At 37.8% G+C, this 25,776-nt stretch overlaps 1 protein-coding gene across 9 annotated transcripts in view; it reads left to right on the forward strand.

Annotated features, from left to right (window-relative positions):
* LOC105728198 (contactin-4) overlaps positions 1-25,776 on the forward strand; it is a 973,166-nt gene that overhangs the window by 774,832 nt on the left and 172,558 nt on the right. For all 9 annotated transcript variants that reach the window (XM_064361938.1, XM_064361945.1, XM_064361939.1 and 6 more), the window contains 2 exons: positions 19,209-19,311; positions 22,874-23,058. In XM_064361938.1, the coding sequence (XP_064218008.1) occupies positions 19,209-19,311; positions 22,874-23,058 (288 nt within the window). The remainder of the gene's footprint in view (positions 1-19,208; positions 19,312-22,873; positions 23,059-25,776) is intronic.

The following is a 25,776-nucleotide window of genomic DNA, read 5'->3' on the forward strand; positions in this document are numbered from 1 at the left end:
GAAGATTCTCAATAAATATTTGTTGAATAAATTAAAACAAAGACATAATTAAGCCCTTCAACAAGGGCTGATACCATGATTTAAGCAGTCATAATGGACATATTCAGGTTTCTATTCTTTTTAATTCTCTTTCCTGTCTAGTACACATTCAGATCTTCCATTATGAACAGGTATGACTAGACCCATCACACAAGTGAGGATACTGTAATCCAAAAACATTAATAGCAAACATCTGTTTGACACTTAATATGTGTCTACTAGCTGTGCACAGAACTGTATGTGAATTATCTCATTTAAATCTCAAGCAACTATATTATAAACATTCTCTTTTGCAGATGGGGAAACTGGGCTCAGCCACATTTGTTAAAATTTAATGGTTCCAAGATTTTTCACCCAGCACCCGTCTCTTACTGACTTCAGAGCCTGATATCTTAAACTCTCACAATGCTTCCTTGCATTATACTATAACACCTCTTACCTGAATTTATACAATACAAACTTGACAAATGCAAAACTGGAACTCCAATTTCTATCCCTGAAGTTCGTTACTCTGTCCCTCTGTTTTGTCAGTGGACTTTGTGTCCAAGTGAGGCTCTGAACCTGAACCTTCCAGAAGAGTATTTACAGACTAAGCAACTCTGAAGAGAGGGTGTGAGCATCCTTACTACATAGACCATACTGTGAAATTTTCTAGCAAATAATTTAGATTTGAACCATTCATTTATTCATTCATTTAACATACATTTATTTAGAACTTGCTGTGTGACAGTCACTATGCTGAGTGCTGGTGAACGGGAGGCACTTGCATTCTTCTTCGGGATGCAGACACAAAGAAACATAGACAAAAAAATTCTATTATTTTAGATAGCAATAAACCAGTAGGATAAAATAGCAGCTCTGTGGCAGGGGATATCTACTTTAGACAGCCATGGAAAGCCTTTCTAAGGAGGGAACATGTGAGCTGAGACCTAAATAGCAAAAAGTCAGCCCTCTTAAGATCAGGGAATGGAGCTTTCCAGACTGAGTTAACATCACATACAAAGGCCCTGAGGCCTGAAAAAAAAAGCACTCAGCATGTTCAGGGAATACGAAGAATGTGAGCATGGTTGGAGCATAGTTAGCAGGGTGGAGGGTGGATAGAATTAAGGTTAAAAGAGAGCCCGGGGCCAGGACATGGAGGCCATAGAGAAATTACCAGATTTTACTTTGAGTGCAGTGAGAAGCTGTTAGAGAATTGTATGCAAGAGTGATTTATGTTTTTAAGAAGACTGCTTAGCTGCTATATGGAAAATGGACTTTCAGAAAACAAGAGTGAAAACTGGAAGTCCAATCAGAATACTACTACAGTTATTCAGTTGGGAATGATGATGGGTTAAAGTAGGGAGTAACAGCAGAGAAGGAGAGAAATTGATTCAGGATATAGTTTGCCTGTAAAGCTGCCAGAACCTGCTCATTCCTTAAATGTGGGAAATAGTGGAAGAGGAAATCAAGGATGACACATAGGTTTTTGGCATAGCAACTGAGTATATGGGAAATGGTTTTACTGTACAGGTTTGCAAGGGAAAAATCAAAAATACTATTTTAAACAATTGTTTATAAAACCAAATACATAACTTCTCCCTTGGCAACAGGAAGAATTATTTGTTTTGTGTTTTCTTAGCCATCTTTCCATCATAATATTCATCTGGTATTTTCATATTTGTCAGCTTGCTTTCCACACCCCACTCACATTATGATCAAGGAAAGATCATCATTTTCATCTGACTATGTACTGCATTCCAGCAGAGTGCTTGCCACATGGCAAATGTTAAATTAATATGTTGGATTAAGCTGCATTATATTAAATAAAACTGAAAACTCTTATCAGCTTAAAGAGAAAAGTAGACTAGGTACTAGCTCTGTCAAAAGCTATCAGTTCTATATCTCTCCAGACTGACAGATGAAGAAACTTTCAAAAGATATGCTCCAGTGGCATTTTGTAAGAAATCACTTAAAAATACAGCCCCTGTGGCTTCTACCCAAAGTTCACTTATTCCAGAATATCTGTTCTGTGGTATTATCTGTTTTGGTCTGTCAAGTCATAGATGTAATTACATATTGACTTTGATATACTATCATATAGCCAGGGACAGACGCCATACAGAACTGCTTCTTCAAAAAACAAGAAATGAACATTCAGAAACACAAGCACTACAGAATCATCATGTACACTTCAAACTGGCAACAACTCTGCCTTCCCCCTGGCTTTTTGATTTACCTTGATTTATCTAATATATCTTCATAGAGATGACAAATATTTTGTATTAAAATATTTTATCACAAAGTTAGCAGACTAAGGATCTCATTCTTCAGCCATTAATGCCCACTCATTCTTAATTTCCGTGAGCATCACATGGTGAAAATTCATGTATTTTCCATTTACACTGGAGTATATAAAATGAACACTCAAACTGTGTTACTAAGCACAAAATAGGTTATTTAATTAGCTCTTTTCTGAAGGTGAGAGAAAAGGGAAACTATAAATCTAGAAGAAATTGCAAAATAAAGAGGACAACCTTGTTAAAATCTTCTGTGAGAGTAAAATCAATGAAATTCTCTCTCCTCAAGATATGGTATTTGGTGACTGTGTATTAGACTGATAAGTGCAAGGTGAGTATAGAATTTGTACAATCGTTTTGATCATTGAAGCACACTCAAAATTTCACACACTCTTTCTGCCTCAGAAAAGGGAAAAAAACAAGGCAAAGGAGTTTGAAGACTGAACTGAGCAAATTGTTAGACTTGTCATTTACCGTTCTAAGAGCACATGTGGCTAGAACTGTATTTCCAATATTCAGCTTGTTTTTGCGGGGGGGATTTCAGCTAAGCAGTCTGGACTATGATTCCTTATTTGTAGCCTGAGAGGTCACAGTGAGTCATAAAAAGTGAACAGTGAACCTTGGCTCAGCTCCTGATACAAACGAGGTGTGATGAGTCCCATGTCTGTTCACTGACCATTTACCACTCACACCAGCACACTAGTGTTCTGCAAACCCTTGGGCCTCCCTGTTCCCTTTTCCCCAGATCTTCACATGGCTCACTCCTTCCTGCATCTCAGATGATGGCTCCAATGTGGGGCCAGGAGATAAGGACACAGACATGAGGACCCTGGAGCCAAGCAGTCCAGGCAGAGTTCAACCCCACCGTTTATTAGCCATGTGGCTTTGGATATGTCAGTATAACCTCATTGTACTTGGTTTTCTCATCAGTAAGATAAGAATAACATCATCTACCTCAGATAGTTATTTTGTGTGTCATAATCAAAAGTACTTTGAACAGTGACAAAACAGAAGTATAACATCAATAACTGTCTTATCTAAAATATGTTCAACAAATTATATTTTTAAAAAGCAGATTACAATAGTGTATGGATAGTGTTCTTCCTTTTTAAAATAGTGAATAATGACAGAGAAAGGCAGAATAGTACTCTCCAAAGTGACTAACGGTGTTAAACTCTAAAGTGTTTAACTTTTAGTGGTAAATTTTGATTTCTTTTTTTTTTTTTTTTTTTTTTTGCTTTATATTACTTTTCTCACTTTTCTAAAATATAGATTTTTCAAATTTTAGGACATTATTTCATAAAGGGGTTATACACACATTATTGGACCTAGTAGGCACTTAGAGATCATCCAATTTTGTATCTTTATTTATTTATTTATTTATTTAGAAACAAGGGAACTGAAGACCAGAGAATTCAGATAAGAAAAATTGCATCAGGACAGATTCTTGGTACCTGGTCATTATACTATTTCACTGAGGTTCAGAAAAGGCTGTTTGGGCTCTAGATTTACACATTTGCTTCGTTTCATTTGCTTTATGATTTTTGAAAATTTTGTAGTGAGAATTACTTTAAATAACTATGTTATTTTGCAGTATTCACCTCAAGAAGATATAAAATATGAGATGTTAACACAAATATATGAAAATTTTTTATCAGAGTTTATAGTTATTTATCCAGATATTTTAAAATCTGCTTTGAGAAGATAATTAATGTCGAAAGTACACCTATTGCTTATGAACCATGACAGGGAAAAGTTATAACTGGGAAGAGTACATCATGGTTATTATTACTATGGTACTAAAGTAGTCCATTGATCCTTATTAGCCCAGCTGTTGGTTATTAATAGTGGTGAGCCTTCTGTCTTAAGTGCTTCCTACACAGATCTCAAAGGGTTATCCCTAAATTTCCATTAAAAAAGTAACAGACCACCTATACAGCACAACTACTAGAGAAATAGTAGTCTTCAGTGATAATCATATTGGCTCTTTCTTCGGTCTTTAACCACTTACATGACTTTCTCTAAAATAGCTTAAGATGAAAAGAATTAGCTGAGATTAGCACAGTCTTGAGAAAATGAGATAATGTCTTTTACACTGTTTATGCATATTACATTACATATACAGGTACATAATTCAGCATGAAAAATCATTGTTTAGCCTTTGTCTTTTTTTTTTTGTTTTCCTGGAGACTGGTTGGAGACTGGTTTGGCAGGTTTTAAAAAAAAATTTCGCTTATTAGAACAAAGAAGATGAATGTTAAGCAATTTATAGCCTGTGTCTGTCTGATAGGTCCATGTGTTACACAGTGATCGTTAAATATTTTTGAATATTAATCCTAACTGGAACTCTACATACAAGAGATGCTACAAAACAAGGAACAATAAGATTAGTCTATCTTAGAATTCAAATTATCTTTCTCTGTTCTCTCTCTCTTTCCCTTTCTCTCCTCCATTTCCATATTTGCATACATTGTTAAGCCTATACATTTTGTGTATAGGTATGTATATATAAACTATATATATTGTCTTTGGAGGTTAAATTGTAAAGTTAACTTTTTTTTTTTTTGAGACAGAGTCTCCTTCTGTTGCCAGGCAGGAGTGCAGTGACAGGATCTCAACTCACTACAACCTAAGCCTCTCAGGTTCAAGCGATTCCCCTGCCTCAGCCTCCAGAGTAGCTGGGATTACAGGCGCCTGCCACCATGCCTGGCTAATTTTTTGTATTTTTAGTAGAAACGGGATTTCACCATGTTAGCCAGGATGATCTCAATCTCCTGACCTCATGATCCGCCCACCTCGGCCTCCCAGAATGTTGGGATTACCGGCGTGAGCCACGGTGCCCGGCCTAAAGTTAACTTTTCTAAATGTTTGTTATACTTCCATATAAAATTAAAATGTTTAAGTCTTTAATCCATCTGGAGTTAATTTTAGTGTAAGGTGTCAGGAAGGGGTCCAGTTTCTGCTTTCTGCACATGGCTAGCCAGTTTTTCCAACACCATTTATTAAACAGGGAATCCTTTCCCCATTGCTTGTTTTTGTCAGGTTTGTCTAAGATCAGATGGTTGTAGATGTGTGGCATTGCCTCTGAGGCCTCTGTTCTGTTCCATTGGTCTGTATCTCTGTTTTGGTACCAGTACCATGCTGTATTGATTTCTGTAGCCTTGTAGTATAGTTTGAAGTCAGGTAGCGTGATGCCTCCAGCTTTGTTCTTTTTGTTTAGGATTGTCTTGGCTATGCGGGCTCTCTTTTGGTTCCATATGAAGTTTAAGGTGGGTTTTTCCAGTTCTGTGAAGAGGGTCATAGGTAGCTTGATGGGGATAGCACTGAATCTATAAATTACTTTGGACAGTATGGCCATTTTCACAATATTGATTCTTCCTAACCATGAGCATGGAATGTTTTTCCATCTGTTTCTGTCTTCTCTTATTTCCTTGAGCAGTGGTTTGTACTTCTCCCTGAAGAGGTCCTTTACATCCTTTGTTAGTTGTATTCCTAGATATTTTATTCTATTTGTAGCAATTGTGAATGGCAGCTCATTCTTCATTTGTCTGTCTTTAAGTCTGTTATTGGTATATAGGAATGCTTGTGATTTCTGCACATTGATTTTGTATCCTCAGACCTTGCTGAAGTTGCTTATCAGTTTCAGGAGATATTGGGCTGAGACGATGGGATCTTGTAAATATACAATCATGTTGTCTGCAAATAGAGACAATTTGACTTCCTCCTTTCCTAATTGAATACCCTTTATTTCTTTTTCTTGCCTGATTGCTCTGGCTAGAACTTCCAGTACTATATTGAATAGACAAATGGAATCCAATTAAACTTAAGAGCTTCTATACAGCAAAAGAAACAATCATTAGAGTGAACTGGCAACCAACAGAATGGGAAGAAATTTTTGCAATCTACTCATCTGACAAAGAGGTAATATCCAGAATCTACAAATAACTAAAGCAGATTTACAAGAAAAAAACAAACACATTCAAAAGTGGATGAAGGACATGAACAGTTTTCAAATGAAGGCATGTATGAGGCCAACAAACATATGAAAAAATGCTCATCATCACTGGTCATTAGAGAAATGCAAATCAAAACCACATTGAGATACCATCTCATGCCAGTTAGAATGGCAATCATTAAAAAATCTGGAGACAACAGATGCTGGAGAGGATGTGGAGAAATAGGAACACTTTTACACTGTTCATGGGAGTGTAAATTAGTTCAATGATTGTGGAAGACAGTGTGGTGATTCCTCAAGGACCTAGAAATAGAAATTCCATTTGACCCAGCAATCCCATTACTGGGTATATATCCAAAGGATTATAAATCGTTCTATTATAAATACACATGCACAGGTATGTTCATTGCAGCATTGTTTACAATAGTAAAGACCTGGAACCAACCCAAATGCCTATCGATGATAGACTGGACAAGGAAAATGTGGCAAATATACACCATGGAATACTATGCAGCCATAAAAAATGATGAGTTCATGTCCTTTGTAGGGACATGGATGAATCTGGAAACCATCATTCTCAGCAAACTGACACAAGAACAGAAAATCAAACACCTCATGTTCTCACTCATAGGCAGGTGTTGAACAATGAGAACACACGGACACAGGGAGGAGAGCATCACACACTGGGGTCTGTTGGGAAGGAATAAGGGAGGGACAATGGGGATAGGGAGGTTGGGGAGGGATAACATGGGGAGAAATGCCAGATATAGGTGATGCAGGGATTGAGGCAGCAAACCACATTGCCATATATGTACCTATGCAACAATCCTGCATGTTCTGCACATGTACCCCAGAACCTAAAGTGCAATAAAATATATATTTAAAAATAAACCAATATAATAAAATTAAAATGTTTGAAATGTTTATGTATGTTCTCAAATATAACTGAAATAACTGACCATGTTTTCCCAAGTCCTCATTTTCCCCAGCCCAGTTTAGTCATGAAAACAATGAATAAGAGCAGCATGGAAGTATTTACTCTTCTTCTACTAGGTGAAAGCTTGATTTCACCTAGTAGGAAAAAGCCCAGATGATGACCATACATCCTTCAGTTTCATGACTTTTAGTCATATCCAGAACTAAAAGTCACCAGGGAAAGTAAAGGAATTCTGGGGTATAGTCCTAGATGTACAAGCAACTCTCATAAGACAAATCATACCTTTTCTTTGGTCCTTAGCCTTCTCAGCTGTAAAAAAAATGGGTGATATGTAGTAAGTTCTATCTAAAGTTCCTTCTTCTTGTCTTCTAGGATTCCAGTCACAATTTTCTAGCCTACTTAACTCCAATCTCAACATTTGCCCAGGCCAGATAATATGAGATTTAACAGACAGTTGCTGCTCATTGGATCAGATTTCTTACCAATGCTCACAACTGATCACTGCAGAAAACTAGGTGCATTCAGTGTTTTAGGCGACAGTGTGCCATTTTGTGAGCCTTCACCTAGTGACTCAGAAGAATACATTCCCGCAAACTTCTGAATTTAAGACAAACAAACCTGCACATTCTACACATGTATCTCAGAACTTAAAGTATAATAATAATAATAAAAATTTTAAAAATTAAAATTAAAATGGAAAGGAGAAGACTCAAAGATGCGGAAATATTATTGTTGCAGCATCATGTATCCTCCGTTATGATCCTGCTAACTGGTCACTGTAAACTTTCCTAATATTGCTCCATGCTGCATTAGATCCTCAACTGAGCATCAACAATCACTATTTGTCTTCATGAACATACAGATTTATTTGTAGGCCACTTAATTAACCTAGGGTTAGATCAAAAACCCAGTCATTTAGGAGATCTCTTCTAGATTGGAGACATGATCTGCAACCCTTTATTGATGACCTAGCATTTAGACAGGCGACAGATAGAGATATGCCTTCCACTTAGCCGTGATTTTCTATTTTTTAAGATCTAGAGTTTATACCAAAACACTTTGCTTTGTTTTACTCTTACTCCTAATTGCAATTTTTGGGTGGTTTTGTCACAGCAATCATGTCTTGTTTTTAATTCTCTGACAACATCGCAGTTGAGGATCTGTGGGTGTAAAACATGTTTTATGAGAAGGAAATCTAAATGACTAAACGATGTGAGATATTTTGCTGAACTGCCATTGCTAATCTGATTTAATAGCGCCTTAATGGCTCTGGATATTTTGAAGGTTTGACAGGCTTAGGAACTTGGCAGTCAGCTTTAGAATTCTAGCATAGCCAGTTCCATTTCAGGTCCATGAGAGCCAAAGGTCTTGGATGGCCATTTGGCTTCTCAGTTAGGAAGCATCTGTTAAGTGCTCGTTGTGTGTGGCACACTATGAAATAAAAAGACATGATTTCGGTCCATGGGAACCTACAGTCTTAGAGAATTCCAAGTTAATGAAGAGTCTAAAGTTTCATTCTATATTGAAATTATTGAATTGAGTTCTAAATAATACATTTATAGAGGGACTTGAAAGAGGGAAGAAGTGTTTAGCGTAGAATTGAGTTGACTTGTGGCATTCTTTCGATCATGCATTTAACCAACAAATACTCATTGAGTATCTGTTGTCTACTTGTCTTTAGACATGCGCAAGTCTTTCTCTGCCTTCATGGGTTACAGTCTGGCTGAGAAGCCTAATTGCAGTTAGAGGCAGGACTGAGGCCATACTCAGGGGAGAGTAAAGAATTAAAGCAGATTCACTTAAGTTTCAATTTTGGTAAAATCTGCTATGGAGCAGTGAAGGGTACAGTGAAATCAGGTATAGAATCACAACTTAAGGGTGAAGAAACCTAGCCTGGTCTTGGGAATCAACCCAAGCTTCCATGAAGAGTTAGACAATCTAAGAGAAAATAAATAATTTCAGGCAGTGGGCACATTATCTGTTTAAACTAGGAATTGGCAAACTCTTTCCCACAGGCCAAATCTTGCCTGTGGCCTGTTACTATAAATAATTTTTCTACAGAAATGTTGGGTATTCTTGCTAATTCTTAGATTCTCTTGCCATTTTTGCTGTTATAGTATGTAGTGTCTTATCTGTTTTTTTTTTTCAATTACATTTTAAGTTGTGGGGTACATGTGCAGATCATGCAGGATTGTTACATATGTATAGACATGCCATGGTGGTTTGCTGCATCCTTTGCCCCGTCATCTACATTAGGTATTTCTCCTAATGCTATCCCTCCCCAATCCCCCCACCCCATTATCCCTCCCCATGCCCCAACAGGCCCCGATGTGTGATGTTCCCCTCCATGTGTCCATGTGTTCTCATTGTTCAACACCCACTTATGAGTGAGAACATGTGGTGTTTGCTCTTCCATTCTTGTGTCAGTTTGCTGAGAATGGTGGTTTCCAGTTTCATCCATGTCCCTGCAAAGGACCTGAACTCATCCTTTTTTATGGCTGCATAGTATTCCATGGTGTGTATGTGCCACAGTTTCTTTATCCAGTCTATCATTGATGGGCATTTGGGTTGGTTCCAAGTCTTTGCTATTGTGAACAGTGCCAGAATGAGCATATGTGTGCATGTGTCTTTATAGTAGAATGATTTATAATCCTTTGGGTATATACCCAAATACCATTAATGGGATTGTTCGGTCAAATGGTATTTTTATTTCTAGAGCCTTGAGGAATCACCACACTGTCTTCCACAATGGTTGAACTAATTTACACTCCCACCAACAGTGTAAAAGCATTTCTATTTCTCCACGTCCTCTCCAGCATCTGTTGCCTCCTGATTTTTTAATGATCGCCATTCTAACTGGCTTGAGATGGTATCTCAATGTGGTTTTGATTTGCATTTCTCTAATGACCAGTGATGATGAGCTTTTCTTCATATGTTTGTTGGCTGCATAAATGTCTTCCTTTGAAAAGTGTCTGTTCATACCCTTTGCCTACTTTTTGGTGGATTTGTTTGTTTTCTTCTTGTAAATCTGCATTAGTTCTTTGAAGATTCTGGATATTAGCCCTTTTGTCAGATGGGTAGGTTGCAAAAATTTTTTCCCATTCTATCCCACTCTAATGATAGTTTCTTTTGGTGTGCAGAAGCTCTTAAGTTTAATTAGATCCTGTTTGTCTATTTTGTTTTTTGAGACAGACTCTCCCTCTGTCTCCCAGGCTGGAGTGCAATGGCTGGACTCACCTGGACCTCCCAAAGTGCTGAGATTACAGGCATGAGCCACCACACCTGGCCAGGAACTTTTCATAGAACAATTGTTGCAATTTTTTTTTTTTTTTTTTTTTTTTGAGATGGAGTCTTGCTCTTGTTGCCTAGGCTAGAGTGCAATGGCGCAGCTTACTGCAACCTCTGCCTCCCAGGTTCAAGCAATTCTCCTGCCTCAGCCTCCTGAGTAGCTAGGATTACAGGCACACATCACCACACCCAGCTAATTTTTTGTATTTTTAATAGAGACGGAGTTTCACTATGTTGGCCAGGCTGGTCTCGAACTCCTGACCTCAGGCTATCCACCCGCCTTGGCCTCCCAAAGTGCTGGAATTATAGGTGTGAGCCACCATGCCTGGCCTGCAATTATTTTTTTTAGTAGAAAATCCCACTCTGTAGAATTTAGTAAATGTCCCTTCTGTAGTTAAATTTAGTAAGCACAGATTCCAGCTAAGGCAACCTTGGCTCACTGCAACCTTTATCTCCCAGGTTCAAGCAATTCTCCTGCCTCAGCCTCCCGAGTAGCTAGGATTATAGGCATGTACCACCATGCCTGGCTAATTTTTGTATTTTTAGTAGAGAAGGGCTTTCACCATGTTAGCCAGGCTGATCTTGAACTTCTGACCTCAAATGATCTGCCAATCTCAGCCTCCCAAAGTGCTAGGATTACATGCATGAGCTATCACGCCTGGCCAGTTGTGTCTTATCTTTAATCACATTATCTAATTAGTTGTTGTTTGTGTATGGAAGTACTGTATTCTTGTAAGTGATTCAGTATTTGGCAAGCTTGCTAAAATTTCTTATAGTTCTAATAGTTTGTCTGTTGATTCTATTAATTATCTGAAATTTTGCTATCTTCTGCATTTCTGCTAAGGCAAGGATCAGCCAACTAGTAATTATGGGCCCACCACTAGTTTTTGTAAAGTTTTATTGGCACACAGCCATTCCCATTTGTTTATCTTTTGGCCACGGCTGCTTTCCAGCTACAATGGCAGAGTTGAGCAATAACAGAGACTGTATAACCCACAAAACCTAGATAAAATGCTTACTATGGGACCTTTTACAGAAAAAACTTTGTTCACCCTTGACAAAATGATGATATCGTTAAATATCTGAAGACTGTCCATTAAAATACTTGTTATTTGTGGTTCCAAAGACTTGAACTAGAACCAACATGTACAGAGATAGAGTTTTTAGTTCAGCAAAACCTGGATAACTTTTTAGTAGAAAAAATATAGGCGTATTTCCTTAAAGGAAGGTAAAAGATGGCTTAAAAGATGACATTATAACTAGTTTCCCAAACTGGAAACTATTAGCTCCTTACTTCAGGAATTCAGGAAAACCAGGACTGTTCAGCGCAAATAGAGGTATTTGGCCTCTCTGCCTTTAAATGAGACAGTTTTCTAGAAAAATGTTACCTCTGCATTTTCAATATTGAAAAGGAAGGAAGGTGGTGCAGGTTTGATTAAAGTCAAATCATAAGATTTATTTTCATCTCTCACAGGTCTGTGCAGACACCTTAAAATCCCCGCCTATAAGAGGTGATGTACAACCTTGAGTTGAGATACCTTGCCTCTCCTCTTCAGCAGTGGGGAGGTTCTTGTCTCAACAGTTGTTGCCCCAAACTCTGGGAATTCACCTACTGGATGGTGGTGGATGGTAGACTCAGTCAAGGGAATTTGTATGACTAATCAGATATTTCCAAATATTTTTAGGTTAGTGAAATATACATTATATGACTCGTTTCTCAAGAAAGTCAATGTGGAAACTTTTCTTTGTTTTTTTGTTTTGTTTTGTTTTGTTTTGAGACAGAGACTTGCTCTGTCGCCCAGGCTGGAGTGCAGTGGCATGATCTCCATTCACTGCAAACTCCTCCTCCCAGCTTCAAGTGATTCTCCTGCCTCAGCCTCCCAAGTAACTGGGACTACAGGTGTGTGCCACCACACCCAGCTAATTTTTTGTATTTTTAGTGGAGATGGGGTTTCATTGTGTTAGCTAGGATGGTCTCAATCTTCTGACCTTGTTATCCACCTGCCTCAGCCTCCCAAAGTGCTGGAGTTATCAGGCGTGAGTCATTGTGCCTGGCCAGGAACTTTTCATAAAACAATTTTTGCTATTTCTTTTTCAGTAGAAAATCCCACTCTATGGAAGTTAGTAAATGTCCCTTCTATAGTTAAATTTAGTAAGCACAGATTCCAGTTAAGGCAGGTGTTGGCAAAATCTTATGGCACACAACTCTGCAAATTGATCTCCTTCTGCCAACAGAGTGCTCTTTAAATTGTACTTAAACAAGCATGATGTGTTGCTGATTTCTCTTTCATATTCTCTAAATCGCCAGTTGTTTTGCTAAATTCTGTGTTCTTACAGACGTCAGCATCAACCTTAATAATTGCCCAGGTTTTGAAAGAGATACTGTTGCCACAAGGTCTTCAACAGAGTCCAGACTCTGGATGGACTTTGTCCCTCAAGTTGGGACTCCATTGCTAGAACTTTCCCAATGACTAGCCCTTAGGATGTGTTTATTAATGTTAGTTAGAACTTCTTGCTTTTGCTCATAGTTAGGAAAGCTGTTCTCAAAGTATATTCTTCAGACCAGCAGCATCAGCATCACCTGGGACTTTTTAAAAATGCAGATTCATAGGCTGCATCTCAACCTACTAAATCAGAAACTCAAGCCCTTTAGTTGATTCTGTTTGTCTTCCTCATGAAATCACCTATTTTGGTTATTCAATAAACAATTAGTTATTGCCTGCATATGCCCCATTACTAATCCATGTGCTAAAAAAGAGTAGCCTGTAAATGTCATGAATAAAAGGATCAGATCTGTGTTATCCACAGTGTGAGCCCGTTTCTAGGCACAGCACATGGCTTATGATCGGCATCAAATGAATATTAATGTAATGTATTGGAATATTAATACAACTAAGCCCCTGTCTTCTGAAGACTTTGATGTATGGAATTTCGAGTGCTGTGACCTTCATTACTATTATTGTATCTCTCTTACTCCAAAGAATATAAAACATTGGCAATGAATTTTAGTGAATTAAGACATTTTTACCTTATGCATGAAATTATATTAGGTGTTTTTATTTATAATTGAAAGCAAAAGTTGTCTTTATAGGCAAATTACGTATTTCATATAGCAAAAAAGTATGATTGAGGTTGTATATGTTGGTTGAACCAAGACTAAATTATATATGTTTCTTACTTCTGCTTTGCCTTGGTTGTATAGACATGGGTAGGCCTTTACATCTTTCCACCTTTTAAATAGTTTGAAGATGAAAAGGGGGTTCTGGAACAATTCCATCAATGTTCACACTCCTTTAGCCTAATCATTCTGTAAATCACCAGAGCAGCTGTGCACCAATTAATTGCGAAAGTGTACAGGTGGTCAGCAGAATGAGTTGAAAAATGCACTCTTGTTTTAAGGAGACTTTCGTTTCTTAAAAAACAAAAAAAGACAACAGCTTTTAAATTTAATGCAGAAAGTAAAGGCCAAAATAGTTAAAATAAAAAGATAGTCAAATAACAACATAGACTGTGCCAGATGTAACCAAATTAAATGGAACAGTTCACAGGTGTTCCAAAACAATGTTCGTAACATAGTTGAAGAAAATTGCTTTTCTCGTTTTTATGACTTTAATACTAGGACAGTCTCTATATACAATGAAAAACTTTTAAACAGCAGTGAAATTATGCCACTCTGTCTCTGATCCTTCTCTTTATGTACTGTATGACTGCCATATATACAGATTAATCTGTTATTACTGATGAGTCTGTTATTCACATTCCTATAGCCATAAATATGGATTATTGTGTATCAACCCAGAAATCACTCTGTGTGACTAAACAACATATACAGATCATTTTAGTGAAGAATGATCTTAAGTGAGTGAACTTGTACTAGAAGCTACAATTATACTTAATAAATGCCTTCCATGCCTGGAAAGAAGTATATGTTTGACTTAATGGCTATCATATATCACAGCATAAAGACCTGCATTCCTACATCTTTTCTTCCCTTCCACAAACTCTTACTTATCACATATTTTTCCCATATTGCTGGTATTGGGCTAAAATCTATGAACGATACAGAAAAAAATGAGAATAATTTCTATTCCTAAAGCAGATAAGAGAACAATGGAAGAGATGCTCTGTGTGTGTGTGTCTGTCTGTCTATCTGTCTATATAACTATAAAGATAATAGGAAACAGCATTGCTATTTAAGAGGTGCCCTGAAGTTTATATGCAAAATGTTTTATGTCAGTAGTTACTGAACGCCTGCAAGTGAAGAGCCTGCAATGGAAGTTGGGAACATAGCTATGAAAAAGACAGACACGTTATTTGGTGTTATATGTTTTGCCATCTAGATGGAAGGCAGACACTAAACACATGCACAAATAAATGAAGAAATTATAAATTGTGATAAGTAACATGAAGGAAGCAAGATAGTAGTAGAGAATAACTCTCCTTTGAGCATGAAAATATGCCCACACAAAGACTTGCACGCAAATGTTCATGGAAACATTGTTGGTAATAGCTAAAAGTGCAAGCCACACAAATGCCCATGAACTGGTGTTATGGGTTGAATTTTGTCCCTTAAATAGATATGGTAAAGTCCTAACACCCAGTGGCTTTGAATATAACCTTTTTTAGAAATAGAGTCATTGTAGGTGTGATCAGTAAAGATAAGGTCATGGTAGAGTAAGATGGGTCCTAGATCCAGTATGCTGGTGTCCTTCTAAGAACACAATGGGAAGACACATACACACAGAGAGAATGTCATGTGATAACAGAGGCAGAGATGGAGTGATGTGGCTATAAGCCAATGAATGCCAAGGATTGCCAGCTACCACCAGAAGGTAGGAAGGATTCTGCTCAGAGTCTCAAAGGGAGCATGACCATGGTAAAACCTTTATTTATGACTTTTATCATCTAGAATTGTAAGAGAATAAATTTCTTTTCCTTAGGGCCACTGAGTTTGTAATGCTTTGTTAAGACATCTCTAGGAAACTAATACAATCAGCAAATGGAGAACGAAAATGTGGTCTATTAATGCAGTGGAATATTATTCTGCAATAAAAAGGAACAAACTACTTGAACATGCTACAACATGGATGAACCTTGAAAACACTATGCTCAGTGAAAGAAGCCAAGCACAAAAGACTACATATTACACACTTTAATTTATATGGAAGTTCAGGAAAAAGCAAATGTATAGAGACAGAAAGCAGATTAGAGCTTTGCTGGGGCTGAGACTGGGAATGGGGATTAGTTGTAAATGGGCATGAGGGATCTTACTGGGGTGATGGAAATGTTCTGAAACTAGATTGTAGTGATGGTTGCATGACTCAGCAAATCTGCTAAAAGCCATTGGATTGTACACTTAAAATTGGTGAACTCTTTAGTATGTAAATTATACCTTAAAACCTTTTTTAAAAAATATTATCAATAGAAAGAGTGAGACAAAGGTAGAAGTTTTGATAATTTGGGTCATTTAAAGACCACTGTTGGCTAGAGAATGGGTCCTACAGAGGAGAGGGAAGGGCAGTAAGCAGGTAAGGGATTCAGGGAGAGCAAATGTTCAGTTTGGACCTAAACAGGTGGGGTTTTAGGATGTGGAGATAATAGTTCAGGGATCTGAGACATTGCATCTCTGCATTGCCAATGATATTTTAGTCCTTCCACACAAGGTTGTGTGACATATATTTGCTCTTTGGTGTAATTTTCATGACCGGATTGAATAAACACAATTTTATATGTGATATTTATAGACAGAGAGAGGCTGGCAAAAAACATAACCACTTCTAAGACCTCCTTGCCCCCTGTATTTTAACCTTATTGTCTCATCTCCCTCCAACACATGATACACTGCAATGCAAGCTGTCTTGATTTCTCGGGAAGAGAAAGACCTCTTTCTCTCAAGGCAGTTCTTTTTTTAATTAACACTGCTCTCAGAGTATACAGCCATATACACAGTACTAAAAGGTGTTAACTTTCTCACTGCGCTCAAAGTCATACTACTGATATTTATGGGATGATGATTCAACTGTACAGGCTGTTTGTTAGCAAGTTCAGCAGCTGTGTGTGAATGTTGTTAGTATGCACTGAGTCTTTACCAGGCCTACTTTGTGCAGTTGCTCAAAGAAAGGCATCAGGGGCAAGAGAACTCAAACAGCAGAGGCTGGCCAAGAAAGGAGGAATGATTTTGTATCTGAACATGTCAAGCATGGGTGTAGTGTATTTCAACCTACTTTTGTATATTATTCATTTCGTGATGAGAGGCCATTGTAAATGATTAAGATGAGAAGTCAGGGGCCTGAGTTTCAACACTGACTGGTTTTCTGTGGGACTAAAGAAAGACAAACCATTTAGCTCTTGAGATTACAGCCTTGCTTATAAAAGAAAGGGATAGATTAGAACTGTGATTTTAAGCTATAGAGGGATAAGTGTCCCTTCAAGAATGGGTTGCTAGCCATGGATCCTCTCTTTAGAAAAGTATGCATCCAGCAGGAAAATAATACCAAGATTAAGATTGCCAAACCAAATTATGTCAAAGATCCCTTCCAAATCCAACAGTTGTTGTCATTCCAGAAAAGAAAAATGAAAACAACAAGAACAATTATGTTCAAGTTTGTGTTTTGACAGCGTACCTCATAGCAAACTTAGCTAGATTATAAGTCATCAGACACAGGGTTGATTCTGGTTTTCAGTTTGAGGATATTCTCTTATTGCTTCTCAAACTCTAAAATGGCTGATGAAAAGGGTCACCTCAGCGGGGTGCAGTGGCTCACGCCTGTAATCTTAGCACTCTGGGAGGCCAAGGCGGGCGTATCACCTGAGGTCAAGAATTTAAGACCAGCCTAGCCAACATGGTGAAACCTTGTCTCTACTAAAAATACAAAAATTAGCTGTGCATGGTGGCATGTGCCTGCAGTCCCAGCTACTCGGGAAGCTAAAGCATGAGAATTGCTTGAACCTGGGAGGGGAGGATTGCAGTAAGCCAAGATTGCACCACTGCACTCCAGCCTGGGCAACAGAGCAAGACTCTGTCTGAGAAAAAAAAAATAGGCAGGGATTATCTCTGCAAAGTGAGTGAAATTATTTGTTATTGCACCTGACCCCATCCATTTTTCTGTCTTAACCTTTTCTTCTAAGGTTCAGTCTCTTTTTCCTCTTGACTAAGGGAAGCCTAAAGGAGAGATGAAAATGGAGATCCCTATTTTTTTTAGTAAACTAGGTAATTCCAAACTCTTTATGGGCAAAGTTAAATCAAAGATCATTAAAAATGACTAGAAATGGAATAAGAATAAATGTATTAGAACAATTAGAATGGTGGCAGATAAAGTCAAGCATGTATTGATAAGAAATAATTGATAACGTTAGGCACGGTGGCTCATGCCTGTAATGCCAGCACTTTGAAAGCCAAGGCAGGTGGATCACTTGAGGTCAGGAATTAGAGATCAGCCTGGCCAACATGGTGAAACCCCATCTCCACTAAAAATGCAAAAAGCATTAGCCGGGCATGATGGTGCACAACTGTAGTCCCAGCTACTCAGGGAGCCTGAGGCAGGAGAATCACTTGAACCTGGGAGGTGGCAGTGAGTTGAGATCATATCGCTGTACTCTAGCCTGGATGATAGAGTGAGACTTTGTCTCAAAAAATAATAATAATAAAGGAAGAAAGAAACAATTGATAAGTTTTTTTTTTTTTTTTTTTTTGAGATGGAGTTTTGCTCTTGTTACCCAGGCTGGAGTGCAATGGTGATATCTCAGCTCACTGCAACCTCCGCCTCCTGGATTCAGGCAATTCTCCTGCCTCAGCCTCCTGAGTAGCTGGGATTACAGGCACACGTCATCATGCCCAGCTAATTGTATTTTTAGTAGAGACAGGGTTTCACCATGTTGACCAGGATGGTCTCGATCTCTTGACCTTGTGATCCACCCGCCTCGGCCTCCCAAAGTGCTGGGATTACAGGCGTGAGCCACTGCGCCCGGCCGATAAGTATTTAATTACAAAGCAGGACTTAGTTTGTTAAACTGTGTTACCTTGGCCATAAGTATACAGTCATTTTCCAGGATATAGGAAAAGTGGGAAAATATGACCCTCCAAATGAGTATGCCATTGGCAAGGTAGGTATAACTTAAATTTTTTCTATATTTGTGTCCTGTTACTCTTTTTTCAATGGTCCAAAATGTAGTAAAAATACAGGCATTAGATGTTACCTAATTTATGATTCATTTACATTGGCCTTGGAAATGAAAGTAAAAGTTGTAGCCACAGAATGATTACTCAGAAAAATTATTTTATTATGTAGACATAATTACGCATGCAAGTATTTTAAGTACTTTTATTAATAAATATTACAAATTCAAATTTTTCTGCAGTATACTTCAAAAGAGATAATTTATTTAATTTTCCTGATGACTGGCACTTTATCCCCTTCTCCTTTTGTTCCTTGAGATTGCCTTAAAACGGTACTTTTGAGGGGCAAAGTTGTATGCATGGAAAATTTAATCCAGGCAGATGGTATGGTGCTGTAATACAAATTTTTCTGTAGCTGTAACTGGGAGAAGAGCCACAATTCATGACTGCTAGAGATAGGACCTGCTTTAAATGAAGGAATTAATTGTGCACATAATGATGTGCATGAGCATTCTACATTAACAGAAAAATGAGTTTTACATTTTGTACATTTTAAAAGGATCTCCAAGACTTAGCTCCTTTATTTATTCACAGGAGTGATGGGTGAATATGAGCCCAAAATAGAAGTGCAGTTCCCAGAAACAGTTCCGACTGCAAAAGGAGCAACGGTGAAGCTGGAGTGCTTTGCTTTAGGAAAGTAAGTTCTGGTTTGTGGTCTTTCTCCTCCTCCTTTCAGCTTGAGCAGGTATAGAGTTTCGTTTTGTTTTTTTTTGCACTGTTCACAGTGGTGGTTTCTGAGGTGACTGAAAAGCAAGTGAAGCCTTTCTCTTTGTAATTCTGTGTATGCATCTTGGATTCTGCCCCCTCTCCATGGAGAGAGGACATGTAATGGTGCAAGAAGGATTAGGCTGCCACAACTGACATGGTCACAAAGGAGAGGAGAATGGGCAATTCTGAAAAAGTATTTTGTTCTATTATTATGACCTGTAATGTACATGCTGTCTAACCCAGAATGACAAGAAAACAGTGGCCTCCATTTGAGGTACAGTTAAGCTGACTATTTGGAAAAATATGGACTTTCATTTTGGCCCCAGTTTGTAGAGGATGCATTAGACTTTTCTTGAATTTCTTTTTAAACTGTCAGTCTCTTCTCTCTACTTTGGATTTCCTTCTGCTCTGGCTAGAGATAGAGTCTGTTTTACAAAGTTGTCCGAAAATTCTTTACAACTTTCTTATTCAGTCTGGATTATCTTGAGAAAAACCCACTTAGAAACTAGTTAACTTTTCCTTAGAGAATATGTCAGAGGGCATAAAGAACATGAAATGCACATCAATTGGGATTGTTATTTGCTAGTAACCAGCAATAAAGGTTTGGCATAAACAGTATAAACTGTTAAGTGAGAATTTTGACATCTTCTGTGGATTTTAATGATCCATGTCAATCTTTACGACCAGCCCATCTATCTGACCAACCCATTACTAACTCTCTATTCCCTGTGCCCAAATGTTGAATAAGGCAACAACACTAACTTTTTTTTTTTTTGGTAGAGGTAGGATCGGGGTATGTTGCCCAGGCTAGTCTTAGACTCCTGGCCTCAACTAATCCTCCTACCTTCGCCTGTCAAAGTGCTGGGATTATAGGCCCAAGCCACTGAGCCAGGCAACACTAATTCTACCAATCCTTATATTAGCATGTAATCTATTTTCTTCTGATTTTTGTGTTTCACAGCAATCATAGAACAGGTGCCTTTTGTCATTATATTGTCAGTTGTAATAGAAATGTTGTTTTGGTTTCCATGTGTTTTCATGTCATGACACATAATCTACAGTATAGTATCTTTACTTTGGTACAGTACAATACAGTGGTATTTTTTTATGTCCTGAGAACTTACCATATTAAATAAATTATGACACAACTATAGATTGAACACTCTACAGCCATTAAAAGGCAAGTTGTAAAACAACATTTAAGACATAGAAAATGCCCACTACTTATTGCTAAGAGAACAAAAGCAGATTGCTGACAGTATAATATGATTACACTTTTCATTTTTAAAGTATTTATGTATATATAAGCATTTATGTATATGAAATTAAAGATGAGAGCAGGTAACTGGGTAGTCTAGATATGCATTTGATGAATTTTGTAAGGTGACACCTTGAAAAATAGTCTGTGAAGAAAGAGCAGAATTCACGTTGTTCACACTTCAAAGAAGGCTATGAATTAAACTCTATTCACACTGTTTAAATGGTGATAGAATAAAAACAAAAAAACCCAAATTGGCTTCTTCAGTCTACACAGACGTGTTTGAGTATGCACATCCAGCTGCTGAAACACATCATCGTTGCCCACTTAAGAGCAGAAAAACTACATCTCAGTACAGTTATTTTTAAAGCCATGTATTAAGTATATATCTCATTAGTATAAAGACACCAATTATGTACTTTTCATAGAGGCTTTCTGCATTTTGAGTTAGTGTCTGTCTAACGAACTTAAATTCTTCTAAAACAAATATAGTAGACTTGATGGCTTTAATGTTTTAAATACCATCTCAGGTTTCCCAGAGAAGATTAGCAAGTCTTTAGTCTAATTACTTCTCTGTGTGTGTTTTTGTGAAAAATAAATAAGTAAATAATTGTATCCCCTGCCAGGAAGCCACAATCTTAAAAGCTCACTAAACCATTGATTTGCAGACTCAATGATGGCCCTCTCTGCAATTTAAAATATGTTCTACCAGTTATGGCAGTAGGATGATAGATGCCTTGAGAGCACATAAAGACCTCACAGATGGCATCTTTCTTTTTCTTACTATTTTAAGTGAAATTTCCCCAACCCATCATCCAAATGGATTGCTCTAAGTTGGTAAGGTTCTCAATATATAAATGACAGGGAGAAAAACCATGTTGTTCAAAACAATATACCTTGAGTGAACCCTTCCTGTATGTCAGCAATTAGGTTGTGTCTCTCAAATTTTATGAGCTCGTTATTTCTACTGAATTCATTATTTGATTATTTCTCAAAGTAGGTTACTTGCATTGTTGGTTCATAGATTTATGAAAATATATTGTTTCTGTTATCCGTTACTACATAAACCAACTTAAAAGGAACACCAGAACTTTATTCTGTCTTCCAATTTATGGGTCAAAAATTCAGACAGGGCTTGGCTGGCTGATTCTTTTGCTTTTAGTGGCATCCTTCAGGTCTTTCAGTAGTATTCAGTGGGCAGATGAACTGGTCTAGAAAGCTCACAAGAGTCTCACACACATTTCTGGTATTTTGTTGGGGATGTTGGAAGGCTGGTGTTGGATGACTGGGACTGTCATCTGGAAGCCTTATGTACGGCCTCTCCTTCCTGGCAGTCTCAAGGTATTCACTTTTCTCATAGGAGAGCTCAGGGCTGCCATGAGACAGAAAGTAGAAGCTGTCAGTTTCTTAACACCTGAGCTTTCATCGTACAACATCACTTCTGTCTTATTTGTTAGTCAAAGTGGTTAAAAAGAGCTACCAGGTTCAAGGGTAGGGGACATAGACCTCATCTCGATGGGAGGAACGTGAAAGAATTTACAGTTATCTTTAATTTGCCACAAATGCACATGAACATTTTTATTTTCATATTTTTGATTTAGAAAAAAAACATATATGAGAAAACACATATAACATATACAAATCTGTTTTTATTTCAGTGATGATATTGTATAGGAGATAGATAAACTTTTTTGGAGATGGAGTCTTGCTCTGTCACCCAGGCTGGAGGGCAGTGGTGCAATCTTGGCTCACTGCAACCTTGCTTCCCAGGTTCACGCAATTCTCCTGCCTCAGCCTCCCAAGTAGGAGGGATTACAGGTGCTTGCCACCATGCCCAGCTAATTTTGTGTGTGTGTGTGTGTGTGTGTGTGTGTGTGTATTTTTAGTAGAGGCGAGTTTCACCATGTTGTCCAAACTCCTGACCTCAAGTGATCCACCCACCTCAGCTTCCCAAAGTGCCAGGATTACAGGTGTGAGCCACTGTGTCCTGCTAGATCACCTTATTTAAAGTTAAGAAAAGTTATGTGATTTTAAGAAGAACACTAAATAAATAATATTAGAGATGTGGATATGGTTAAAATTGTAATGGTGACAGATGAATGAATGAACTTTGCAAAACACTTCAAGTTTATATGTGCAGAACCAAGAAGGAAGGGGTTGTTAGGAGAATAGCTTCAAATAAAAGGTTCACTTTTCTCTAGTCTGATTCACTCTTTTTCATTCTTACTATCAGTCCAGTACCAACTATTATCTGGCGAAGAGCTGATGGAAAGCCGATAGCAAGGAAAGCCCGAAGACATAAGTCAAATGGAATTCTTGAGATCCCTAATTTTCAGCAGGAGGATGCTGGTTTATATGAATGTGTGGCTGAAAATTCCAGAGGGAAAAATGTAGCAAGGGGACAGTTAACTTTTTATGGTAAGTGTATGTTTTCAGTTTATCATTTATAGTACTACAGAACTTCCTGATGTTGAAATCATAAGCCAAGAGGCATTCAGGCATTTTGGGAGAGATTTTGTAGAATAGGACTGTGTGAAACTCATGGTTTGCTCCATAATTAGCCCTAGTGGATTCTGGGTATGGAGAGTGAGGGTGGGGGGCAAGAATGTTGACAGAGCAGAGAGGAAGACATTAGGCTGATGTGTTTGGAGGATGAGTATTAGTGTGAACACACTTGCAAAGAAGTCTGTTTTTCCTCTTCGCATCAAGCTGTAAACCTGACACAGGAAACATTTTATTTTTCCTGCTCCTGATTTATCTTTTTTTAAAGCTCTGTGGTTTTCTTCATTAGAATTTTGATTTGAGGCTTGTGTTAATCTTTTGTAATTGCTCCTATTTGGTAGCAATTTAATGTGGTACCATGAACATTTCAAAATTCACACTGTCCAAATTTAGTTCTTATCAGAGTAGAACGTGACAAATCTCTCTTATCCCAAAGACTTTTTATGTGCAGCTGCTCCTATTCCAATCAAATCATCAGCATTGATCCAAATAATATAAATGTAAAACCATTAGCACATGGTCATTATTGAGCCTATCTTGGAAACCCTGTTAGGATACTGATTTGAAATCTAGAAAAGGATTTCATCAGATAGGCATTTTGAAAGCAAACTGAATTCTGCCAAATTGGAGCATGCCAGAATCCCATCTGTCTGGGATGCAGAAAACAAATACTATAGATTGATAATTATTTAAGAATGGTTTAAACAAACAACAATGCATATTAAAATGATGAGAGTAGTGCTGTATGGCAAGTTGTAGCAAAAGCTTTAAATGTTCTTATTTCTTAGAATAATTGATCCCACAAAAGTCTATTTATTTCACTAATTCTTCTTTCAAAGCATTTTGATTTTAAGATATAACCAAAGTTCTAAGCTCCCCAGTAGACAGAAGGGAACCCCTCTTGACTAAAGGGGGCCCAGAGTAACATTGAAAACTGAGTTCTTGGCCATGACTGGATGGTGATGTCAGACATATCTTGTCATACCCGCTCCCTCGCTATCCGCAATAAGCCTTTCTTTCCTAAGGGCTAAACACAAACTAGCCCTTTAAAAAGACTCCGTCACTGATACCAACCACCCACCTGATGCTGCCCCTTGTTTTTTGCTTAATAAGAGACCACCAACCACAGAATGGTTCTGGTCATTCTACGGAGGATATGCAGTGAGGGATTTCATGTCCACTGGTCTACCTTTTGGTATCACGGGGCCAAAACCTCCACCCTCGGAAGCTAATACTGCCATTTTTCATACGCAGAACCTATGAAGGGTTGCACATGCACATGGTTCTCCTTTCATAAATATCCATGACTCCTCCTGTAGCTTATTAAATATGTATATTCATATTTATATACATATAAATATATATATAAATTCATGGCTTCTGTGTATGAAATATACATATATGAATATACATATATGTATATATACATATATGTATATATACATATATATGAATATACATATATGAATATACATATATGTATATTTCATACACAGAACTCATGAAACTCAGTTGCACATGCACATGGTTCCCCTTTCATAAATATCCATGAGTCCTCCTGTAGCTTATTAAATATGTATATTTGGCCATTCCACTCAGCATAAATTCCTGGTCCCTTTGCCCTTCCTTCAATGTGCCTGTTTACAGCTTCTGGCCAAAGGAGGCTACGCTTCCTACCCTGTCAGAATGGCCACCAGACAGGCTAATAAAGCTCTCCCTTCCAAAAAGAAAGAAAGAAATGGAAGGAAGGAATGGAGGGAAAGAAAAAGATAAGGAAAAAAGAAAGGAAGGAAAGAAAAAAGAAAAAACTATGGACGAAGAATTCTGATCAAAAATCACATAACATTTTTTAAACGGTTGATTGGAAACTGGGTGGAGATTTCCACTATCAGCCAACATTCAATGACCTCCCTTAAATGACTCAGTATTTTGGACTCACGTTCCCCTGATGCAGCTCCTGGGGCAGGAGAACACACAGAGTTCCAGAAAGTATTGCTACTTCACTCGATGAGCTGGGCAATAGCTGTTTGAATATATCTGCACTTCTCTTTCATCATTCCTCTGTCTTCAAGAATATTAAAGGACTGACTCTACTCATGCCAGATGGCGGACTTAATATTTAATCTTTGCCTCTCTTAAACTGTGGTAGTTGGTATCTTATTTGATGGGTTGTAAAACAAAAGACACAACAGTTAACTGACTGCAAAAGCATGAGACTGTATGTTACAGATTTTTTCAGTGAGATGCAATGGCTGTGTGTTTTTACTGTTTAGGGCTCATTTTTCTCACCAATGCAATAACTATTTTTTCTATATCATATAGGGACAATCTGTAAATATTCAGGTAATTGACCATTTTCTCTTTTCTCTTAGTTGAATAGACTCTTCAGTTCAGTGGTGGCTGCTCCTAAACGTTATTTGAGTAGCCTAAGTAATTGAATAAAGTCATTTCAACTTTCATGATTTTCTGTTAAGTGAAATTCCTGCTCTCAGTATGTTAAACTGGTATGAAATTTTTTGTAACCAGGGGTCAGCATACTGCTTTCCTGTGGGTTAGAGGTTTCCTGCACTGGAAATAGAGTACCCCAGGGTTACTGTTATGAAAAATCAACTTTGTCACTAGCTCCCAGCCCTG

This window comes from Aotus nancymaae, unplaced genomic scaffold (genome assembly GCF_030222135.1).
Source record: "Aotus nancymaae isolate 86718 unplaced genomic scaffold, 86718_ANA_hifiasm-v0.15.2.pri h1tg000046l, whole genome shotgun sequence".
In the NCBI taxonomy this organism is placed as follows: domain Eukaryota; kingdom Metazoa; phylum Chordata; class Mammalia; order Primates; family Aotidae; genus Aotus; species Aotus nancymaae.